This window comes from Sorex araneus, chromosome 4 (assembly GCF_027595985.1).
Source record: "Sorex araneus isolate mSorAra2 chromosome 4, mSorAra2.pri, whole genome shotgun sequence".
NCBI classification, from domain to species: Eukaryota; Metazoa; Chordata; class Mammalia; order Eulipotyphla; family Soricidae; genus Sorex; species Sorex araneus.
In genome coordinates, this window is record NC_073305.1 from 186421330 (window position 1) to 186441137 (window position 19808).

The 19808-nt window shown below is 58.2% G+C and overlaps 1 protein-coding gene across 2 annotated transcripts in view; it reads left to right on the forward strand.

Moving 5' to 3' along the window:
• The window catches only part of MAP3K4 (mitogen-activated protein kinase kinase kinase 4), a 71279-nt gene that overhangs the window by 33346 nt on the left and 18125 nt on the right, over nt 1–19808 (forward strand). For both annotated transcript variants that reach the window (XM_055134356.1, XM_055134357.1), the window contains exons 3-11: nt 1971–3286; nt 9488–9730; nt 11767–11913; nt 12549–12706; nt 14347–14463; nt 16320–16419; nt 16496–16579; nt 17911–18156; nt 19080–19229. In XM_055134356.1, the coding sequence (XP_054990331.1) occupies nt 1971–3286; nt 9488–9730; nt 11767–11913; nt 12549–12706; nt 14347–14463; nt 16320–16419; nt 16496–16579; nt 17911–18156; nt 19080–19229 (2561 nt within the window). The remainder of the gene's footprint in view (nt 1–1970; nt 3287–9487; nt 9731–11766; nt 11914–12548; nt 12707–14346; nt 14464–16319; nt 16420–16495; nt 16580–17910; nt 18157–19079; nt 19230–19808) is intronic.

The window sequence follows — 19808 nt, forward strand, 5'->3', positions numbered from 1 at the left end:
TTAGTCCTTTTTGTCACAGTAGTATAAGGATCCGAAGTGGTTGCACCAAGGAGAGAATGTCAGTACAAAGGCAAATACGGAAAAGATGTTTTTTTTGGGGGTATAGAGGTTTGGACACACCCCGTGGTGTTATGGCTGACTCCTGGCTCTGTGTTCAGGGGTCACTTCTGGCGGGGCTCAGAGGACCATATAAGGTGCCAGGAATTGAACCCGGGTCAACCGCATGCAAGGAAGGCACCCTACCCCCTATACTTTTACTCCAGCCCTAAGTACTGAAAGGGCTTATATGTGGACAGTAAAGGAAACAAGCAGATGAACTGAAAACACAACCACAAATCCACCACAGAATGAACACTCAGTCCTGAGGTGAGCGGGGACAGGGCCGGAGTGTGGGAGGGCCTACTGCAGAGGGGTCCGAGCTGGGGGAAGTGGGGTTCTTGTGGGTGTGGTATGGCCCGAGCATTGCCGAGCAGTGAAACTACTCCTGAAACTAGTAGCTATAAACCAAAGGCCCAGCAAGCAAGAAAGAAAAGAAGCTTCGATTTTAGCTCCCAGTCTGACATAGTACTGTACTTTATATGTTGTGTTTTGTTTCATAGTAACAGAATAGTCTTCTATGAATTGATAGCTTGAAAAGTAAGACAGTGGAGCTTTGCAAAATTCTTTGCTTTGTTGAATAGCAACAAATGGTGTCTATGTGGTAAGCTACTAAGATATAAAGAACTCCGGTTAAACAGAACAGCAAATGGCTGGCCTGATTATAAATTTTTTATGAATGAGTCGATAAGCAGTTGTAGCTAGAAACAATACAAGTATGAAGTCATTTCCTAAGTGGGTGATTTTGTGAAAGTTTTGAAGATATTTAGAAGTAGATTAAAACCAGTTAAAAATGTGGCTCTGGGGTATGATGAGACTTGGGTTCAGCCTCCAGCATCTCAGAAAACAAAGTCCTCGTCGTTACAGTTCTATTAATCCAAAAAATTAGAATAAGAGTTTTTACATTAAGGTGTAGCAAAAAATACTTGCAGACAAAAGAATCTTTTTCACTGAACTGGAAGGCAAACAAAATATAAGTCGTGGTATGGTCAGGAAAATATGTCTTTAAAAATGTGTTTTTTTTAACTGACTTGGCGGTAAAGTAATTCTGTTAACACACACACACACACACACACACACACACACACACACATACACGCACCCTGTTTGTTTGGGGGCCACACCTGGCAGTTCTCAGGGCTTATTCCTAGCTCTGTGCTCAGGGATCACTCCTGGCAGAGTTTGGGAACCATATGTGACCAGGGATCAAACCCAGGCTAGGAGGTAAAGTGTTTTAAAACAGATTTCCTTAAATAAGTAAATAAATGAATAGGCCCCCGCCCAGTTGTGCTCAGGGCTTGTCCTTGGTTCTGCACTCAGGGCTCTCTCCTGGCAGCCTGGGGGCCCACCCGGGGCGGCGGGGGGTGCCTTTGGGTCTGCCGTGTGGGATGCAGGCGTGCGTGCCTCTGTACCGTCGCTCCAGCCCCAGGGTACCCGTTTGTCCCTCATCTGTCTTCCTTTGTTTTCTTTTTCTGAGAATGATTCCAAGGTGAGTTTCCTCCACTTCACAGACGGAGGAGCAGTGCCCAAGCGCTGGGCTTGAGCTTGCACTCTCTGGGCAGGGCCCGGGTGCGCTCGGGTCAGGTCTGTGCCTCCGTTTCTCCTTTCTGCAGCTGGAGACAATCTGGGGAGGTGACTTGCTGCGACCAGCAGACCCCTCCTTGAGCTCGGAAATGGGCCGTCGTGCAGGCGCGAGCCCGGGTGGCGGGAGGAAGGGGTGAGAGCGGAACATCTGCACGTCGCCCCAGTGTCTCCAGCCTTTTGCCTGTCAGCCCCTGGTGTGACTCCCCCTGCTAATAACAGCGTGGAAAAGTACCTACGTTGGCCTGCCGCTTCTTTCCGAGTAATCGTCTGCTTCTCTTCTCTCTCAACAGACAAGATGAGTGCCCCGAGCCAGCCCCCGCCCCGAGACGCCGGCAGGCCGGCGGAGGGCGCCGAGGAACACACCTCCAAGCAGGAGAAGAAGATCCGGGCCGCACTCAGGACCACCGAGCGGGATCACAAGAAGCACGCGCAGTGCTCCTTCATGCTGGACTCCGTGGCGGGGGCACTGCCCAAAAAGCCCATCCCGGACGTGGACCTCAATAAGCCTTACCTCAGCCTGGGCTGCAGCCACGCCAAGCTGCCCGTGTCGGTGCCCATGCCCATCCCCAGGACGGCCCGCCAGACCTCCCGGACCGACTGCCCCGCCGATCGCCTGAAGTTCTTCGAGACGCTGCGGCTTCTGCTCAAGCTTACCTCAGTCTCCAAGAAGAAGGACCGGGAGCAGCGGGGCCAGGAGAACACGTCCGCCTTCTGGTTCAACCGCTCCAACGAGCTCATCTGGCTGGAGCTGCAGGCCTGGCACGCGGGGCGCACCATCAACGACCAGGACCTCTTCCTCTACACGGCCCGGCAGGCCATCCCGGACATCATCAACGAGATCCTGAATTTCAAAGTCAACTACGGGGCCTTTGCCTTCGCGCGCAACGGCGCGGGGCTGAACGGGCCCCCGGGGGCCTGCGAGAAGGGCGCGGGCGGCTCCACGTACCACGAGCACCTGCAGCGCCAGCGGGCGTCGTTCGAGCAGGTGAAGCGCATCATGGAGCTGCTGGAGTACATAGAAGCACTTTACCCGTCCCTGCAGGCGCTCCAGAAGGACTACGAGAAGTACGCAGCCAAGGACTTCCAGGACAGGGTGCAGGCGCTCTGCCTGTGGCTGAACATCACGAAGGACTTGAACCAGAAGCTGCGGATTATGGGCACGGTTCTGGGCATCAAGAACTTGTCAGACATTGGCTGGCCAGTGTTTGAGATCCCGTCTCCTCGCTCCTCCAAGGGCAACGAGCCCGACGACGACGACGACGAGGAGGAGGGCGACGGCCCCGACGGAGACTTGAAGGAGCTGGACAGCAGCACGGAGGAGAGCGAAGAGGACCAGTTCCCGGACCCCAGGGCGTCCTCGGACGGCGGAGGCAGGGGGCCGCTGCGGCTGGACTTCGAGGAGGAGGCTGTTGGCTGGGGCACCCCAGACGGCGGCGTGAACGCGGGCTTGAGCCGGCACTGCCTGACTTCGATCTACCGACCCTTTGTGGACAAAGCACTGAAGCAGATGGGCCTGCGGAAGCTCATCCTGCGCCTGCACAAGCTCATGGACGGCTCCCTGCAGCGGGCACGCAGGGCCCTGCTCAGCGGGGACCACGCCCAGGAGGTAGGTTCCCGGGCTGGCCCGGCACCTCCGCTCCTGACCGTGTCCAGGTCACCGTGTCCCTGCGTGACTCGTCAAGGGACCCAGGCGGTCTCGATGTGTTTGAAGGCGTCTGTAGAGCACCATGGGGCGGGGAGTGTCTGAGGCTCAGGGGATGAAGCGTGGGCTGTGGGACCGGAGAAGGCCTCCCCTCGGCCCTGGCCCGACCAGCCAGTCAGCGTGCTGCGCGGGTATTCCTCCTGCTTGTCTTGGCGCCGTGTCTGGGGTGCTCAGGGCTGACTCCTGGCTCTGCCCTTAGGAATCATTCCTGGTGGGCTTGAGGGACTGGGGGGTGGGGGGGGGGTTGCCGAGGATGGAACCCAGGTCAGCCAGCTGCACCATCACCCGGAGCCTTCTGCTTGAGTGCTCTGAAAGGGTCTGGGGTCCCAGACGGGGCTCCCTCTGGCTCCGCGCCCGCTCACCCCCTTGTCAGTGCTGTGCCCAGTTTTGATCTCTGTAGTTGAAAGAGATGTGAGTTACAGAGAAACGCAAGGACCGTTAGAGGGCACGGGACTGAGTGGTGGTCGGGCAGTGACTTCTCCCCACACGCGGGTGGTGAGTGGTTTCAGTGAGGGGCGAGGGGTGGGGCCAGAGCACAGCCTGGGGTCCAGGGCCCCTTTTCTCGGGGAGCTGGAAACCAGAAGTGCATGTTGTTGGGTGTTGTTCTTTGTGTTTGTTTTTTGGGCAACACGTGGAGGTGCTTAGGGTTTACTCCTGGCTCTGTGCTGAGGGTTCATTTCTAACCGTATGGGGTGCGGGGGCTATTCCAGGATTGGCCCCGTGCTCGCTCTCCGGCCTGGGGAAAGAGTGTGGTTTTCCTCTTTTCGAGAGTCTGTGTGTTCATCTGGCTAAAAAAACAGAAGCATCTAGATTTTTGAGATCTCTTGTACCCATGTCCACTGAGTTCTAATAGATTCCAGTATAATATCTATGAAGTTTGAATTTTTATTATTTTGTTTTCAGCTAATTATATAGCTTGATGTGCTTCGGAGTCAGAGGTGATCAAACAGATGGCAGTTGTTTTTGGTTTTGTTTTCAGACCACACCCAGCGGTGATCAGGGCTTACTCCTGGCTCTCCATTCAAGAATCATTCCTGTTCGGAGGACCATGTGGGATGCTGGAGATTGAATCTGGGTATGCTGCATGCAAGGCAAATCCCTATATCTCTGGCCCCTGGAAGGCCATTCTTTATGAGGGGAAACCATCTGAGGAAACCCTGAGTATGCAGTTATATTTATATATACAAAAATTTTTTTAAATCTGATGGCCAGATCCTAAACCAAGGTCAGATTTGCATGTAATAGGAAGCAAAAAGTTTGCAAATTGAATCAAAATTTGAAGCAGTAAAGTTTATCTTATTAAAAATCTTAAAAGCGGAGGCCAGCGAGATAGTACAGTAAGGCTCTTCTTCAACACTGCTCACTTGGGTTCGATCCCCAGCATCCCATAATGTGCTCTGAGCCCTGCTAGGAGTGAATTGCTGAGCATCACTGGATATGGCTCAGAAACCAAAACAAAAAAGTTCTTAAAAGTGAGTTTGCACATTATTTTTTCTTACTTTATCCTATAAATTACTTCTAATTACACAATTTCCCAGAGCAAATGAGGTTCCTTTTTGTTGATCAATATCTATTTTATATGAGGTCTTGTTATAATGAAGCTGTCAAACACAGTAGAGTAGAGCTAGAACATGCTAAGGGTTCGCCCCTTAAGTCAGATGGTGAATGATTTGGCTGGTTGCAGGTTCCCTGCTGACAAGATACAGTTCCAACAAGGACCCCTAGTGGGCACAGAATGAAAGGGCCCGGCGTTCTCACTTCTTTTCGGGTTCCAGGCTCTCCAGTCCCAAGGTTCCTCTTCCTCCGTCTCAGTGTGCAGGAGCTTTAGAGTCATTTCACTCACCACAGGTGCCATGCCATGCAGGGGCTCCCAGGTGCTCTGCATGGGTTTCAGAATTTGCATATTGTGATATCCTTTTTGGTGTTTTCTGGGTTTTACCCAGAGAACAAAGTGGTAAATGCTCATGAAGGATTTGTGCTTACTTGATAATCCTTTCTGTTTGGTTTTACCTTAGGAGACACACATTCAGAAGAGAATTGCAAAATAAAAATTCATATTTCATTCTTTTCTTTTTTTACTATCTGACTTTGGAGCCATACCCAGTGGTGCTCAGGAGCCACTCCTGACTCCTTGCTCAGGAGTGACGCTCGGCGCTGCCCTGGGGACCCTGCGTGGTGCCAGGGCGCCAGTGGGTCTGGCTGCACGCAGGGCAAGATTCTCTTCCTCCGATTCTCCCTCCAGCCCCCAAATTCATATTTGACTGTAATGTGTGTCTCCTCTTGCTTTATTTTCAACTGCAGTGAAACTCCACGTTGGCTTGTGCGCAGCGTGGGGTGAGCTGAGAAAGATCGTGGTTGGGCCTGAACACCTGCTTTCCCTGGGGAAGGAGCTGCAAGAAAAGGTTCCAGAAACCTTGTTGATTGGCTCTTCGGGTCCAGAGATCATGTTGATTTGCTGTTTGGGTTCAGTAGCCGCGTTGATTGGTTGTTTGAGTCAGCGATACCATTGATTGGCCTATTTGGGTCCAGAAGCCGCATTGATTGGCTATTTGGGTCCAGCAATCACGTTGATTGGCTGTTTGAGTACAGAGCCCATGTTGATTGGGTCCAGAGGTCATGTTGATTAGCTGTTTTTGTCCAGCGATCACGTTGATTGGCTCTTTGGGTCCAGAGATCATGTTAATTGGCTGTTCGGGTCCAGAGATCACGTTGATTGGTTGTTTGGGTCCAGAGGCCATGTCAATTGGCTGTCTGGGTGCGGGGGTGTGGCCAGGGGCGTGTGCCGGGGACCTTACTGGTCATGGGCCTCCCGGAGGGCCCTTCTGTCCTGTGGGGCCTCAGTGTGCGGTGACTTCCCGCGCAAGTGAGGCGGTTTCCGGTGAAAGCCGGCCGCTGGCACGCCCTGGCACCCCGGGAGGGACCGCGGGCTGGGCCAGGCCGAACCGAGCCGGGCCGAACTGAGCTATGCTGAGCCAAACCCAGTTGGGCCGAGCCGAACCGAGGTGAAACGAGCTGGGCCGGACCGAGCCAAACCGAGCCGAGCCCGGCCCGCGTGTGTCCGGCGTCTTCCCGGGTTTTGCGCCTCCTCCCGCCAAACCCCGGTTGTCTTCGCGCGTGAAGCGTTTCGGAGATTCCGCCCGCCGTGATGCACGGCCGCTCTCTGCTCCGTGGCTTGGCCCGTGGCGGTGGAAGGTTCTAGCGAAGCTCTCCCAGAGTCCGCGCCCAGCCCCCCCTCTCCGCCTCCCCCCGCCCCGCGCCTCCCCTGCAGGAGCCCGGGGTGTCGGCCGGAACCACGGGACAGTGGCGTCCCCAGCGGCCGTGCCCGCCGGAGCTCCGTGGGTGTGTGCTGCGCCTGACGCTTCGTCGTCTGTCGGTGGCCGCAACAGTTGGACACGGATTGCCCTGACGTGCCCTTCTGTGTCGAGGTCTTAAACACGTGGAATCTTTCCCCCCCTGGTCCTTGTCTTCAGCATGTTTGGTTGGTTGGAGCCATCCCGGCAGTGCTCAGGGATCACTGAGACCCTGGGGGTGCTGGGGATTGGACGTGGGTCAGCAGTGTGTGAGGCAAGTGCCCTGCCCCCGTACTGCCATTCCGGCCCCATTTGTATTGCATTAATTCCCAGTTTAATTTCTCAGGGCAGGCCAGAATTTCCAAAATAGTTGCATGACTTAAAATGATTGATCATGACAGAGCAGTGGGGTGGGATTGTCCCTTAATTCCTTTACCTCCGGCTTCCTGCTACTGCGTCCTCGGAGTATTTGGGATGTCTCTTCCTCCCACCCTGAGTTTATTTCACTGGGTGCCTGCAGTGACCCCGGGTTTTACCCACTGTCGGAGCCTGTATTGCCCCTGGAGAAGGCTACTGCCCCCTGTCCCCCAGGTTCACTTAGCATCCAGTATTTCTCTGTAGGTCTGGGCAGCCTTCGACCAAGCTGTCCTTACGATGCTCATGGGCCTGTGAAAGTGGTGCTGGGCGCAGCTTCCCGTCCTTCCTGGCCCTGCCGAGACCCTTCTGCGGAGTCTGCCTCCTGGGGCTCCTGCACTGGGCTTTCCCTGGCTTTCCCTTCCCCAGCGTCCCTGGCTGCAGTGCTGAGAGCTGGATGGGTGTGTGTGGGGGGCGGGGGGTGTCACTCCTCTCTCTCCACTGTTGCCGGCACCTCTGTTCTTAGGCTTGATCTTACACCTGGTTTCCTGGCCTCTTACTGACCCCTCAGACTAATTGTTCACATTCTCTGTGTTGTAGCAGTAATCTCTACAGCCAGTTTCTGATTGGTTTCTTATTAATTCCACTTGGACACCCTTGACTTTATTGTACTGCCTTTTCATTTTTATAAATTTTATTTAATTAAAGATTTTAAAAGTTTCAAATAGTTGAGGCTTAGGCATATGTATTTCAGTCCCAATCCCAGCACCCGTGTCAGCCTCTTTCGTCCATGTCCTCAGATTCCCTCCTCGCCCCATCCCTGCCTGTCACCATCACAGCCACATTAGAAAACTCCAACGGTTGCCGCTTCGATCTCATGTTTTCAGTGTCGTTGAGTTTGTTTTGGAGATGTCTGTGCCGCTCTCCATGTCGCCAGTATGAGGAGGCCCTGACTTCCCTTCTCTTCCCCTGCTCGGTTTCTTTCCTTCTCGCACACACTGCACACACTGTTCACACTGGGTCAGGGTGCGCTAGGTAGTGCACGGCCTCTCTCGAACTCCGTTCAGAGTCCTGGGGATTCCTTTCTACTCTCCTGAGCCCAGTCGTGAGTTCTTAATGGTTTCCCTGGTCCTTGCTCTTTGCTGCGTCTGCGTGCCGTCAGCTGTCCTGGTTCTCTGCCTTGGTCTCCTCAATTGAAGCGACTGATTCTTCTCCCTGCTCAGTAGCTTGCCAGGTGCCTTTTCCTCTGGGAACACCCGGTGCCAGTGGTAGGATTTTTTTCTTCAGTAGGTCAGTCTGGGGGCCTCCCTGGTGGTGGTGTCTCCCGGTGGAGAAGTAAAGCATGTTTCTTTCTTTCCCAGAGAGCCCTCGGCTGATGGGTCAGCAGACTGGAACTGTAATGCAGAAATGAGTTCTTTAGAATCGTCTCGTTAGAGTCTGCCAAGTTTCATAGAACTCTAAATAAACTTGTCTTAATGCCAAAGGAAAAGAAATAATCGTTTTGCCTAGAGCTTTTAACTCTGTCTTTTAACAAGTCCTCCATTGTCAGCTCAGCATCTTTAGACACTCCTACATGTCCGTTCAAATGCCCAGTCGCGGTGGTACCAGGAGCAGGACACAGAGCGGGGAGACAGAGAGCTGGGCAGTGTCCGGGAGGACAGATGGGAGCGACCTGGTTGTCACTCTTGGTGCTGGAGATGGAAGGAAAGGTGCAGCTTTCAGGTTTTGTTCATCTCGCGTCTTCGTGGGTCTGTGCTGGACGCAGGGGGTGGGGAACACGGGGCGCTCCAGGCAGGCCCAGCAGCGGGAGGGCCCTGGGAAGACCCAGTGACGGATGCGTGAGTGCGGTCAGCAGGCCAGGTGACCACCTGTGTCTGTGTCCACAGAGGACAGAAGGATTGAGCGGAACCTTTACGTGGGCACTGACGGCTGCCGGATCCTGTGAGCTAAGGCAGTGGCTTTCTGCCTTCCTTTCCTTTCCCCACCCTTCCCTCCCTCCTTTCTTCCTCCCTCCCTCCTTCCCTCCCTCCCTTCTTTCCCACCTTTTGGGTTATACCCGGCACACCTGGCAGTGCTCGGGGATCACTCCTTACGGTGCCAGGGTGGCCATGTGTTGGACCAGGGGTCAAACCCAGGCAGGAGCCCCCCTCACTGTGCCATGTCCCCGCTGCTCTCTGGCTTCTGTGATCCAGGCGGACTTGTGAGTGATGCCGTAGAATCGGGATTCTGGTCATTTGATGAATGACAAAGATGCACTGCGTCATCATTTGTAAACTTCTTAGTGGAGTTGTTTTTAGCTCCTGTTGCGATTTGTAAGTGCGCATGGAAAGTGCTGCCTTGTTATAAAGCTGAGTTGTCCCCTAGATCCACAGTCTGGGAGACTTTCGGCACATTGGGGTGAGCTCACCCTGACCTTGGGCCCCTCCGGCACTGTTCTCATGCCCAGTGACTTCCCTTTCAGTTCCCCGAGTTTCCGGATCCCATGTGGGGCTCCGATTACGTGCAGCTCTCCAGGACGCCGCCCCCCTCGGAGCAGACGTGTAGCTCCGTGTCTTGGGACGAGCTCCAGGCCATGGACCTGCCCTCCTTCGAGCCGGCCTTCCTGGTCCTCTGCCGAGTCCTGCTCAACGTCATCCACGAGTGTCTGAAGCTAAGGCTGGAGCAGAGGCCTGCCGGCGAGCCTTCCCTTCTGAGCATCAAGCAGGTGCGTTCCCAAGACTGTTCCAAACAAGTCGCAATTACTGTGTCACTCTGTAGGCTTAGAATTGTTCCTAATTTTTGGCTGATGGTGAGGATGAGTGCACTAACGTTGCCGCGCTGGGCTAATTGAAAGTGCCCTTCATGTGCTGGCCTCGGCGGTCAGGGTATGGCTCGGCCTTTGTGCCATCCATGTCCTCATTCTGAAGGGACAGGGAGTACTTGATGAGAGGACTCTATCGTAGGAAGAGCAGACTGGACGTCTGAAACGCAAGCCTGAGTTAGCGTGTTGCTAGATTTCCTTTCTGTTCTGCTTAAGCGATGGACCAGCAGGTAAGTGGCTTTAGAGTCCCCCGCAGGGAGAGATTTCGAGTGCCTTATACGGTGCTTGCTTTAACCCCACTGACAGCTGCTGCTTTTCTTACTCTTAACCATGGATGGGCTTCCTTGGGGGTTTGCTGTTCCTGGCATGACAGCAGTAGCTGGAGGCGGTTGTTGCTGGCAGAAGGAGAGCCCCAGATTATTAGGAATCGCACTCACTGTCCTAAAGAAATGTTTCAGGAAGGAAGAGAAGAGTTGCTCTGTGTCCTGGGGCCTCCGTGCCCAGCATGGAAGGCAGGGATGGAAGGACTCAGGTGGGCTCTGAATGGGGTTCCGCCTGGTGGGGTGGGGCACCTTGTGGGCTCAGGTGCAGCTGCTGTGGAAGGCTGATGCCCCTCTGCTCCCCTCCCCCCAACTGCCCGCGTGCCCGGGGCTGCGGTTTCCCCCTTTCCTCCTGGAGGAAGTCCGTGGTAGGAAGCTTTTTGGTAAAATAAATGCTTTTCTTCCCCATAGAACAGATAGCTCAGGAATAAAACAAAGCGGAGTTTATTTAGCCAAAGACCATTGTGAGAATCAACATTGCTCCGGGGTAAAACATTTTGGAAAATAAATTGCAATACTGAGGTTAATGTAGCACAACATTAAGAGAAATAAAGGAGAAATTTTGGCTTAAATTCATTTGAAGATTTAGTTATTAGCACCTAAGTGGCTTTTTAACAGAAATATATGCCTCTATAATTTGAATAGAACACTTTTTAACAGATTTTAACTCTAGCTAATGCTCTCGTCACAAATAATTAATTTTGAAACATTTTAATGGGGAAACTTATGTCCATAAAACTGAGCCATGCTTTTAGGAGATTGGGAAAGTACAGAAAATGATGGAGAAAGAATGAAAATCCCCCTGTTGTTCTGCTATGCAGGGCTAGCCACTAAGACATTTCGGTGTGTTTCCATCCATTTTCCTTCCTTGAACGTACACATTTCCCCTACATACAAATGAAGAGGAGTAGAGCAGCGCCCGTAAGGAGACATTTCCCCTCCCGTCAGAGGAGAGAGCGTAGCCGGCTGCAGTGCTGCCCAGCCTGGGCGCATCACTCTTCATTCACTGCCCGTGGTGGTTAGATGTGGACACCAGTCTCGGTCCACACCCGTGGTCCTTCCCGGGGTAGAAAACATACCGGAAAAGAGAGTCTCAGAGCCTCAGCCTCGGGAAGCGCCTGCTGTTTACTCTCCCCTGCGCAGGGCGCCCGTGTGCGGGCCGGGGCCCTGGGGGTTTGGATCCTCGGCATTGGGCCCCAGCACTTAGCCGTGAGAGCAGTTTGCCGCCCGCCCCCTTTCCTTCCTGGCGTTGCCCTGGGAACTCACACGTGGCCACTCTGTCCTGCTGTCTTGGACTCCTCTGACTTCATCCCATTAGCTCTAGCTGCTTTACTTGGAGGCTCAGTCAAAGCCACAGTCACAGTGGGTAAGCCAGGCGACGTGGCCACTAAGACCAGCATGCTGCCTCTGCGTATGTTTGCGCCTTCATTGTGTTTCTGGTCAGTGGCTTCTCCCCTGTGCCCGTCTCATGGTGCTGACAAGTAGGAGAAGGAGCTCTCTCTCTCCTACGAAACCCATGATCCGTAGAAAACGGTTGGCAGGAGAGTGACTGTTGCCAGCTCAGTCTCAGTGTGGGCAGCCGGTGGCCGGGTCTGACTGCCCCGAGGGCTCTGTGTGCAGCTGGTGCGCGAGTGCAAGGAGGTGCTGAAGGGCGGCCTGCTGATGAAGCAGTACTACCAGTTCATGCTGCACGGGGTGCTGCTCTCCCGCGGAGAGGCCGACTGCAACATCGACGCCTTCCAGGAGGACCTGCACAAGATGCTCATGGTAGGCCCCGGGCAGGGCCAGGCTCCCTCCCCCGTCCACGGAGAGCCAGTGGCACCGGGACCCTTCCAGGGAGACCCCAGTGTGTCTCCCCAGGCTGCTGCTCAGGGTAGAACCAGGGCACCATTGGTCGTACCCCGCCCGGCCAGGCTGGGGTGGGACTGTGCCACGGTGCCGTGAGGCCTTAGGGGTGGGGGTGCCCGAGGACGGCCACTTGAAGCTAGTGAGCAGCTGGCAGAGGACGTGCAGTGCCTGCAGCTCCCCCACACTCTGCCCCGGGACTGCCGTCGGCTGCGGCCCCTGCAGTGCCCGTCCCAGGCTCCTGGCCGGAACGCCGCTCAGAGGCGTCCTCCTCCGCTCTCCCCAGAGGGACAGTGCTGCCCAGGCCGAGTCTGCGCCACGTCCCCTGGGCCTGAGTCGCGGTTCTGCATCTCATGCAGCCCCATGGAAAACTTGGCTGCTCGCGCCACCTCATGGCTTTCCTGGTGGACTTGCAGCAGAGTGGCTAGTTGTGTCCCTGGGGTCGTGGCTTCCGGGGCCCCCAGCAGTCCCCATTTCCCTCCTGCCGGGGGGGAGAGGTTGCAGGTGTCTGGGCCGGGCTTGTGTTCTCAGCCGTCCCCTTCTGTCTGTGTCTGCAGGTGTATTTCGATTACATGAGAAGCTGGATCCAAATGCTGCAGCAATTACCTCAAGCATCCCATAGCTTAAAGAACCTCTTAGAAGAAGAGTGGAACTTCACCAAAGAAATCACCCACTACATCCGGGGCGGAGAGGCGCAGGCGGGGAAGCTGTTCTGGTAGGCCCCGAGTCCCCCGCACCTCGGGGGCCATGGGCGGTGTTGGAAGGTCCTGCGTGCAGGGGAGAGGAGGCAGGCCGGCCCTGGGCAGGCGGACCCTGAGACTGGGGGGGTGCCCAGGTCTGCCTATGGAGGAGGCTCCCGGGAAGCAGGGGAGACCCCAGGGAGGCCGTGGGCGCCGCGCATTCCTTCTGGGATGGGTCCAGCGGGGGCGTGTGGGTGTCGGCCCACCCACTGCCCTCCGGGCCCATGTCTCTCCGCGTCCCCCCAGCTCTCCCTGGGGCCCTGAGACCTGCCCCTCTGCACAGCACCCGGACTCTGCCACCTCCTGCGTGTCTGGCCTGAGTGGACAGGGGACTTGCCGCTGGCTCCTTACGCTGCGTCCTTAGCCCCCAAGTCCCACCTGGCCACTCCCTGCTGGGCCTTCCACAGAGCACGCCTACTGCCCTGTCCACCTCAGCTCCGCTGACCTGCGCGATGCCGTGTCTGCCTCCAGCCGTTGCGCTCCCGCCTCCCCGTGCGCTCAGCCCCGGGTGCTCATGCCCTCACTGCCCGCCATGCCCGTCCTGTCTTGACCTGGCGCCCAGCACAGCCTCACACCGCCTGCCTGGTCTGGGGGGGCGCAGACCTCGCCGCCCTCGGGGTGTGAGAGGTGTGAGAGCGCTCGCCCTGCTGCTCTCAGCCTGCCGGGCCCGCCCCTCCCGCTCCAGCTCCTTGCTCTCCTCCTCCCTCAGCCCTCCCCAGCCCCTCTCCGCAGCTCCCACCGTATCTGAACCCCGTAGTCCCCCTTCCCAGCCTCTGGCTTTCCCTGCGTCTTTGCTGCTCGCTCCTGTTCGGCGAGTGACGCCTCCTGCCCCACCCCGTGCCCAGCCCCCTCTCCGCCACCTTCCAGAGACAAGCGGCATGACCTGACCCTGACGCTTCGCAGACCTCCCCCCCCCCCCCCCCGCCGCCGCTCTTGTCCCGTTCACAGCCCTGTCGTCACGCCTTGGGTCAGAGTCCGGCCCTACCTGCCCCGTGTGCCTCCCCCGATGCCTCCAGCCACGCGGCTTCCCCGGGCAGCTCCGTCTCTCGAGAGCCTGGGGCTCTCATGCCAGACTCCTCTTCCCTTGAGCTCCTGGGTCCATCCGCTGCTGCGGATCCTTACTGCTTGGGCCGCATTGAGTACGCCCGGGTCTTCCTCCCGACCCCAGGGTTTGGGTTGTATGTTCCACGGGAAGCATCACTTGACAGCGTTTTAGGCTCACTGACTGTGAGAGGGAACCAGAAGGGGAGGATTCTAAACCAGTGGCACTCAAGGAGTTCACTGCGTTATTCTGCTGTGCTTCGCCTCTGAGAAGCTTCTCGCCAGAGCAGTGCTCACAGGGCGTTGGTGCCATTTTGACTCTGAGGAACATTCATGAAGCTACGGTGGCTGCAGCTTCAGACTTGAAAGTTTTGTATGCAAGCCTGGGGGACAGAGGGCAGTGACGCGCGATTCCTGCCCTTCTCCTTCGTCGTCGTCGTCTGTCGAGGCTGGGGGCTCGCCCCCGCTGTCAGTTTTCAAACTGCTGAGCGGCTGCCCCGCTCAGCTTCTGCTCAGGACCTGGTCCGGCGGAGAACGCGCCTCCTCTGACGTGCGCGCGGTGTCTGTCCCCCAGTGACATCGCGGGGATGCTGCTCAAGTCCACGGGGAGCTTCCTGGAGTCGGGCCTGCGGGAGAGCTGCGCCGAGTTCTGGACCAGCGCCGACGACAGCAGCGCTGCCGACGAGATCAGGTGGGCGCCGCCCCGCCCGCTGCCCGTGCAGCAACTCCTGGGGAGGCACTGGGGGGGGTCCCGGTGGGCCTAGGCCCCCGTCTGCCGTGTCTCCCGGGAGAAGCGTTCTCCAAAGGGGAGTTTCTCTAGCCTGGCAAGTGGAGAGAAGACCTACGTTGGCCAGCTGCGGTGAAGTGGCATTCACGTCCTTGTCTTTCTTTTGTTTTTGGTTTCTGGACCACACCTAGAGATGCCCGGGACTTACTCCTGGCTCTCTGCTTGTGGGACCAGATGGGACGCCCGGGACGGAACCAGGGCAGGCACCCTCCCCTCTGTGCTGTCACTCTGACCCTCACATCTCTGCGTGTCGCCCTCCGCCCAGCGGGCCTCCCCGGAACCGCGATGCCGGCCTCTGCCTGGCTGCCTGCTCTGTCTCTCGGGCTTGCTCATCGTGAGGGAGTCTGAGGCGGCGAGGCGTGCCCACCCCGTGCCCTCCCTCACCCTCCCGCTGCCGGCCGGAGGGAACCTTTGGCCTCGCTCTAGCGCAGCACAGACTCGTCCGTTGTCTGGCCGCACCCGAGAGCTGTGGCTCTCCAGAGAGTAGGGGGACACGGGGCGGGGGGCGGACGCTCCGAAGTGACGGGGCTGCTCCCGTCATCCGGAGCTGACCGCGCACTCCACGGGGCCCATGAGAAGCCAGGGTGCCTTTGTGGGGGCCAGGAAGAGGCGGCACCGTCTCGCCCCATCGGGCGCGCTGAGAGAGGGAGTCGGGTTGGTGTCGTGGAGCAGAGAGCTGTGCCTGCAGGGGGAGTCCAGGGCGGGCTAGACTGGTCAGGTTTCTCCCGGCTCAGGCCTGTGCCGGGCGGGTTCACCCAGAGAACTGACCGATGACTTCAGGCAGTGTTGGGGTGGGGGAGCCATTGTTTAGCCCCTGCCACTCCCCTGCTACTCTTGATCTCCCTTTTTGTTCATTTGTAAATGTTATTTAGGCTGGCTTACAGAGTTGTTCATAACAGTGTTTCAGGTAGTCCGTGCTCCAGCCCTAACCCCGCCACCACTGTAACCCGCACCCCCCCCCCCGCCATCTTCCCCAGTCCCCCACCCCTACCCCCAGGCCTGCCTGCCTTGGCGAGCATAAAATAATTTATACGGTTCCTTACAACAGAATGGTAAGCGGAATTACCAAAAAGTAGTGCAGTGAAAGAATATTGGTGGAAATTGTTGGGACACTATGGAGTTACAAAGGGAAGTCACTGAGGGTTTCCTGGGCTGTGTGTTGCTAGTCGAGCCTTCTGGGCTCCGTCTCCCGCCGCAGTGCTCCTGCCAGACTGGAGTTTGGAGGCATGGCCGCCTCTGTGCTCGCGGGCCCCAGGAGCTCCCGGGTCTGTACCAGGAACCGTGTCGACTTGGTGTCTCTGCAGAGACTGAAGGGAGCGGCTCTGGGTGTGGGTGTGGCCGGTGGGGCTTCAGCACCGCACACAAGGGCACCCAGTTTTCAGCCCGGAGACCTGGGCCCCTGGGAGTTGCAGCGGTGTGGCCGCCTCCCTGGGAAATCAGGGTGAGGCGTGGAGCCCGGCTGTCACTGTGTTCTCCTGCGCCGTAAGGTCACACACGGGCGCCCCGGAGCCCGCCTCAGCCTCCGATATCAGGGAGAACGCTGTGGAGAGCTGAGTTTCCTGTTACTTGACGGTTACCGTCTTTGCCCTTGGTGTTCACAGAATACAGGTTCCTTCTAGAAAACTCTGGCGGCCAGCTTCTCTTTTGGACACTGCCGATCATTGGCGGCTCCCACGTGTGTGACCATCAGGCTTTCCTGTGGACGTGGAAGTGGCCCCTTGCCCGCCCTGCCCTGTCTAAGCCTCCCTCTCTGCCCGCAGGAGGTCCGTCATCGAGACGAGCCGCGCGCTGAAGGAGCTGTTCCACGAGGCCCGGGAGCGAGCCTCCAAGGCGCTGGGCTTCGCCAAGATGCTGAGAAAGGTGCGTGCACAGCCCTCGCGGGTGTCGTGTCCAGCCCCTGCGCGTGCTAACCTTCCGTTTCCTTCACCGTGACCAGGACCTGGAGATCGCAGCCGAGTTTGTCCTTTCCGCCCCAATTCAAGGCCTTCTGGATTTTCTGAAGTCAAAGCAGTATGTGAAGGTGAGCATGGCCGCCTGGCCCCGGCGCCTTCTGCTTTCCTCTGGGCCGGGGGCAGTTTCTCCATGACTCATACATGCATCGGTTCCAAGGCCAGACTGTACTGTCCTGCCGAAATGGTTTCTCCCACTCTCTGCTTAAAGGATGCAGAGAAAATACTCAGGTTTACCCTTCTTGGGGTGGGGGCTTGAAGGGGTGCTAGGGGTCGTGACGTGCTTGGTGGAGCCCTGGGATCACTCCTGGTGGGACTCGGGATCACACAGTGTGCCAGGGATCGATCCTGGGTCAGCCACGTGCCAGATCAGTGTTCTCCCATGATTCTGGGCCCCGCTCACATTTACTCTGCGGTCTTTTTGAGTTTGATTTTGGCCCGCACCAGCTGCGCTCAGGGGCCATGCCTGCTGGGCTCGGGGACCACGTGTGGTGCTGGAAATAGAACCAGGCTCGGCCGTGTACAAGGCAAGTGCCCATGACATGGCTGCGGCCCCACCTTAACTGTCCCTTTTGTTAGGGGACCCGGACATGCCTGAGGCCTGGGTGGAGCACGCTGACTGGGAGTGACAGGTTTACTGTCCCCTCGCTTCCTGAGACAGCCCTGATTTTTCTTGACATCTTTGCATTTATTTATTTATTTATTTATTTATTTTTCACGCGGGCTGCACCCAGCCGCGCTGAAGGGCTGCCCCCTTTGGCGTTATCCCGAGACAGTCAGACGGGCTCCGTGTACGCGGCTCTGCCTGCCGCAGTCGCTCCTGAGGCACTGGAGCTACATTCAGGTTTTGGGGGGTAGGGGAGGGGGCTGGGTTTTAGGACCACACTCCTTCGTGCTCAGGCCTTGCTCGTGAGTACTCTGGGTTCCATGTGGGGTGCTCAGGATTGAGCCCGGGTTGGTTGCAAGCAAGGCCCCTGCTGTGCGGCGGTTCCTCCGTCCCCAGAGCCGCTTTCAGAGTCACCATCTACCCTTCTTGTTGGCAACTGGGCTTGAAATGTGGGGGTGCACTTTCACCGCAGCCCCGTTCTGAGAGATGCACCCACGACACGACACGGGGGCCTCTCCGTTGTCCGGGCCGCCTCCTGGTGACTCCTGGTGACTCTCGATGACGGACCTCCTGGTGACTCGCAGTGATTGCGCTGTCCCGGGCCAGTGGCTCTGGGGTGCCTCCTGCCGGCGCGGGTGTGACTGGCTCTGGGCATGCTCACGGGGTGCGGGGTGAAGCCCGTGCCCCTCCCAGGGCCTCCCCAGGGGGCCGTGCCCGCCGTGCTCCTCCCTGCCCACCCCTGCTGCCTGCCTCGGGCGCCCGAGGCGCTCCTGGCTCAGGCGGCCACTCTCTCAGGTGCAGGTCCTCGGCCTGGAGGGCCTGCACGCCTTCGTGCCCCACGCGTGCGCGGAGAAGAGCATCATCCTGCAGCTGCTGAATGCCGCGGCAGGGAAGGACTGCAAGAAGGACTCGGACGACCTGGACCTGGCCTACCTGCTGCTGACCAAGCACAGTGACCACGACAGCTGGGCCGCCTGGGAGGCGCAGCCCGTCAAAGTGGTGCCCCAGGTGGAGACCGTGGACACGCTGAGGAGCATGCAGGTGTGTGGTGGCCCCGGAGGGCCTGTCCCGCACCGTCACAGTCACGGCCAGCAGCTCCTTCCCCCAAACTCCCCGCCCTGGGTTTCCGCCCATTCGCACCAGCAGCGGCTGGCGGCTTCGTTTCCCCGTTTCACAGCCCTTAGCGGTGGGGACCTTGGGGGCTCATGGCGGATTCCAGCCTTGAGCACTCGGCCACAGGCAGCGCCGGGAGTGTGGCGCATGGTGCTGGGGCCCTGGACACTGTCTTCTGTCCCCATTCCGGAGCCCGGGCCTGCAGGAGCAGTGCTCCCGCCTCTGCTCCGCTGCTGTTAGCTTGCTTTTTCCATCATCCACCTGCCATTGGAAGGCCCCGGCTGGTTCTAGAACTTTCTCTTTAAAGTTGTGAGGCGCATCCTACTGAGTGTGTGTGGCCCCTCACACCCGGCCCCCTTCCTGCCTCCCACTTGCCGCCACCGGTCATGCTGCAACGCGCCTGGTCTCCAGCAGCTGAGCAGCCTAGCAGACGGCCCTGCACTTCCCTCTGCCTCCCTCCTCCCCCAGCACCCGAGTTGTTTGTGGTCCTAGTGCCCGATGATGGGGGGTTCAGGGGGAACCCTCTTAGGCAGTGCTCTGGGGCTCAGTGCCAGGGCGCAGGGTCAGGGCTGCGTGATCCTGTCGCCCGGGACTGGCCGGGACTGTGCCCGGAGGCGCGTGTGTGCCTGGCTCTGCCTCGCCTTTGCCCCTGCTGGCCCCTGGCCCCGCTGAGAGTGGTCTGTGGCTGGTCAGCCTTCTTCCGGCGTGAGCCGTGCCCTCCCTCAGTCTCCTCCTGCGGGGGTGTGGGGGTGCCTGGGGCACTCGTGCGGGTCCCTTCACACTGCCCCTGCTGGCGGGGAGCGGGAGCGGGGCCTGTGCTGAGCCGCGCCGTGTTCCCCGCCCCCGCCCAGGTGGAGCAGCTGCTGCTGGTGGTCCTGCAGTCCGCCCACCTCAACATGCAGAGGAAGGCCTTCCAGCAGGCCAGCGAGGGCCTCCTGCCCCTGCACCAGGAGCAGACGTCCAGCCAGCCGGTCATCGCCAAGGGCCTGCAGCAGCTGAAGGTACGGCCGGCAGACCCCCAGCCCCTCCCGTGCCCTCCGTCTGACGCCCACGCAGCTCCCTGTGCCCAGAGTGTCCCAGGCCTGTAGGCCGCCCTGGGAAAGGGTGGCCATGGAGCAGGGACGGACTGTGAGTGTAGCAGGGGAGGGACAGAGCTGGTCCCTGGGTGAGTGTCTTTCTCAGGTAGCTAGTGCCGGTGTTTCAGGAACTCACCCGGGGTCAGGGAGATGGCACAGGGCCACACGGGACCCCGGTTCCCTGGGCCCCGCAGGAGTGATTCAGAGGGCACAGCTGAGCACTGCCGGCCGAGGACCGACTATGTCAAGAAGAGCTTCGTTCGCTCTGTTAGCTGCACAGGCACCAGACCCCGTGCTTGGAACAGCCATGGCCGCAGCGCTTGGCAGAGCCTCCCCTGCCAGGGCCGGCCGGCACCTTCGCCCAGTTCCGCTGTGGTTCCGCTGTGGAGGTGGCCTGGAAATACTCGGGGGCTGAGAATTCTGTGCCGGGTTTTTCTTGGCTCGGGCATCGGCTCGTGTGACCCGTAGTCCTAGGTGTGGCGACCACAGGGGACAGGCTCTGGC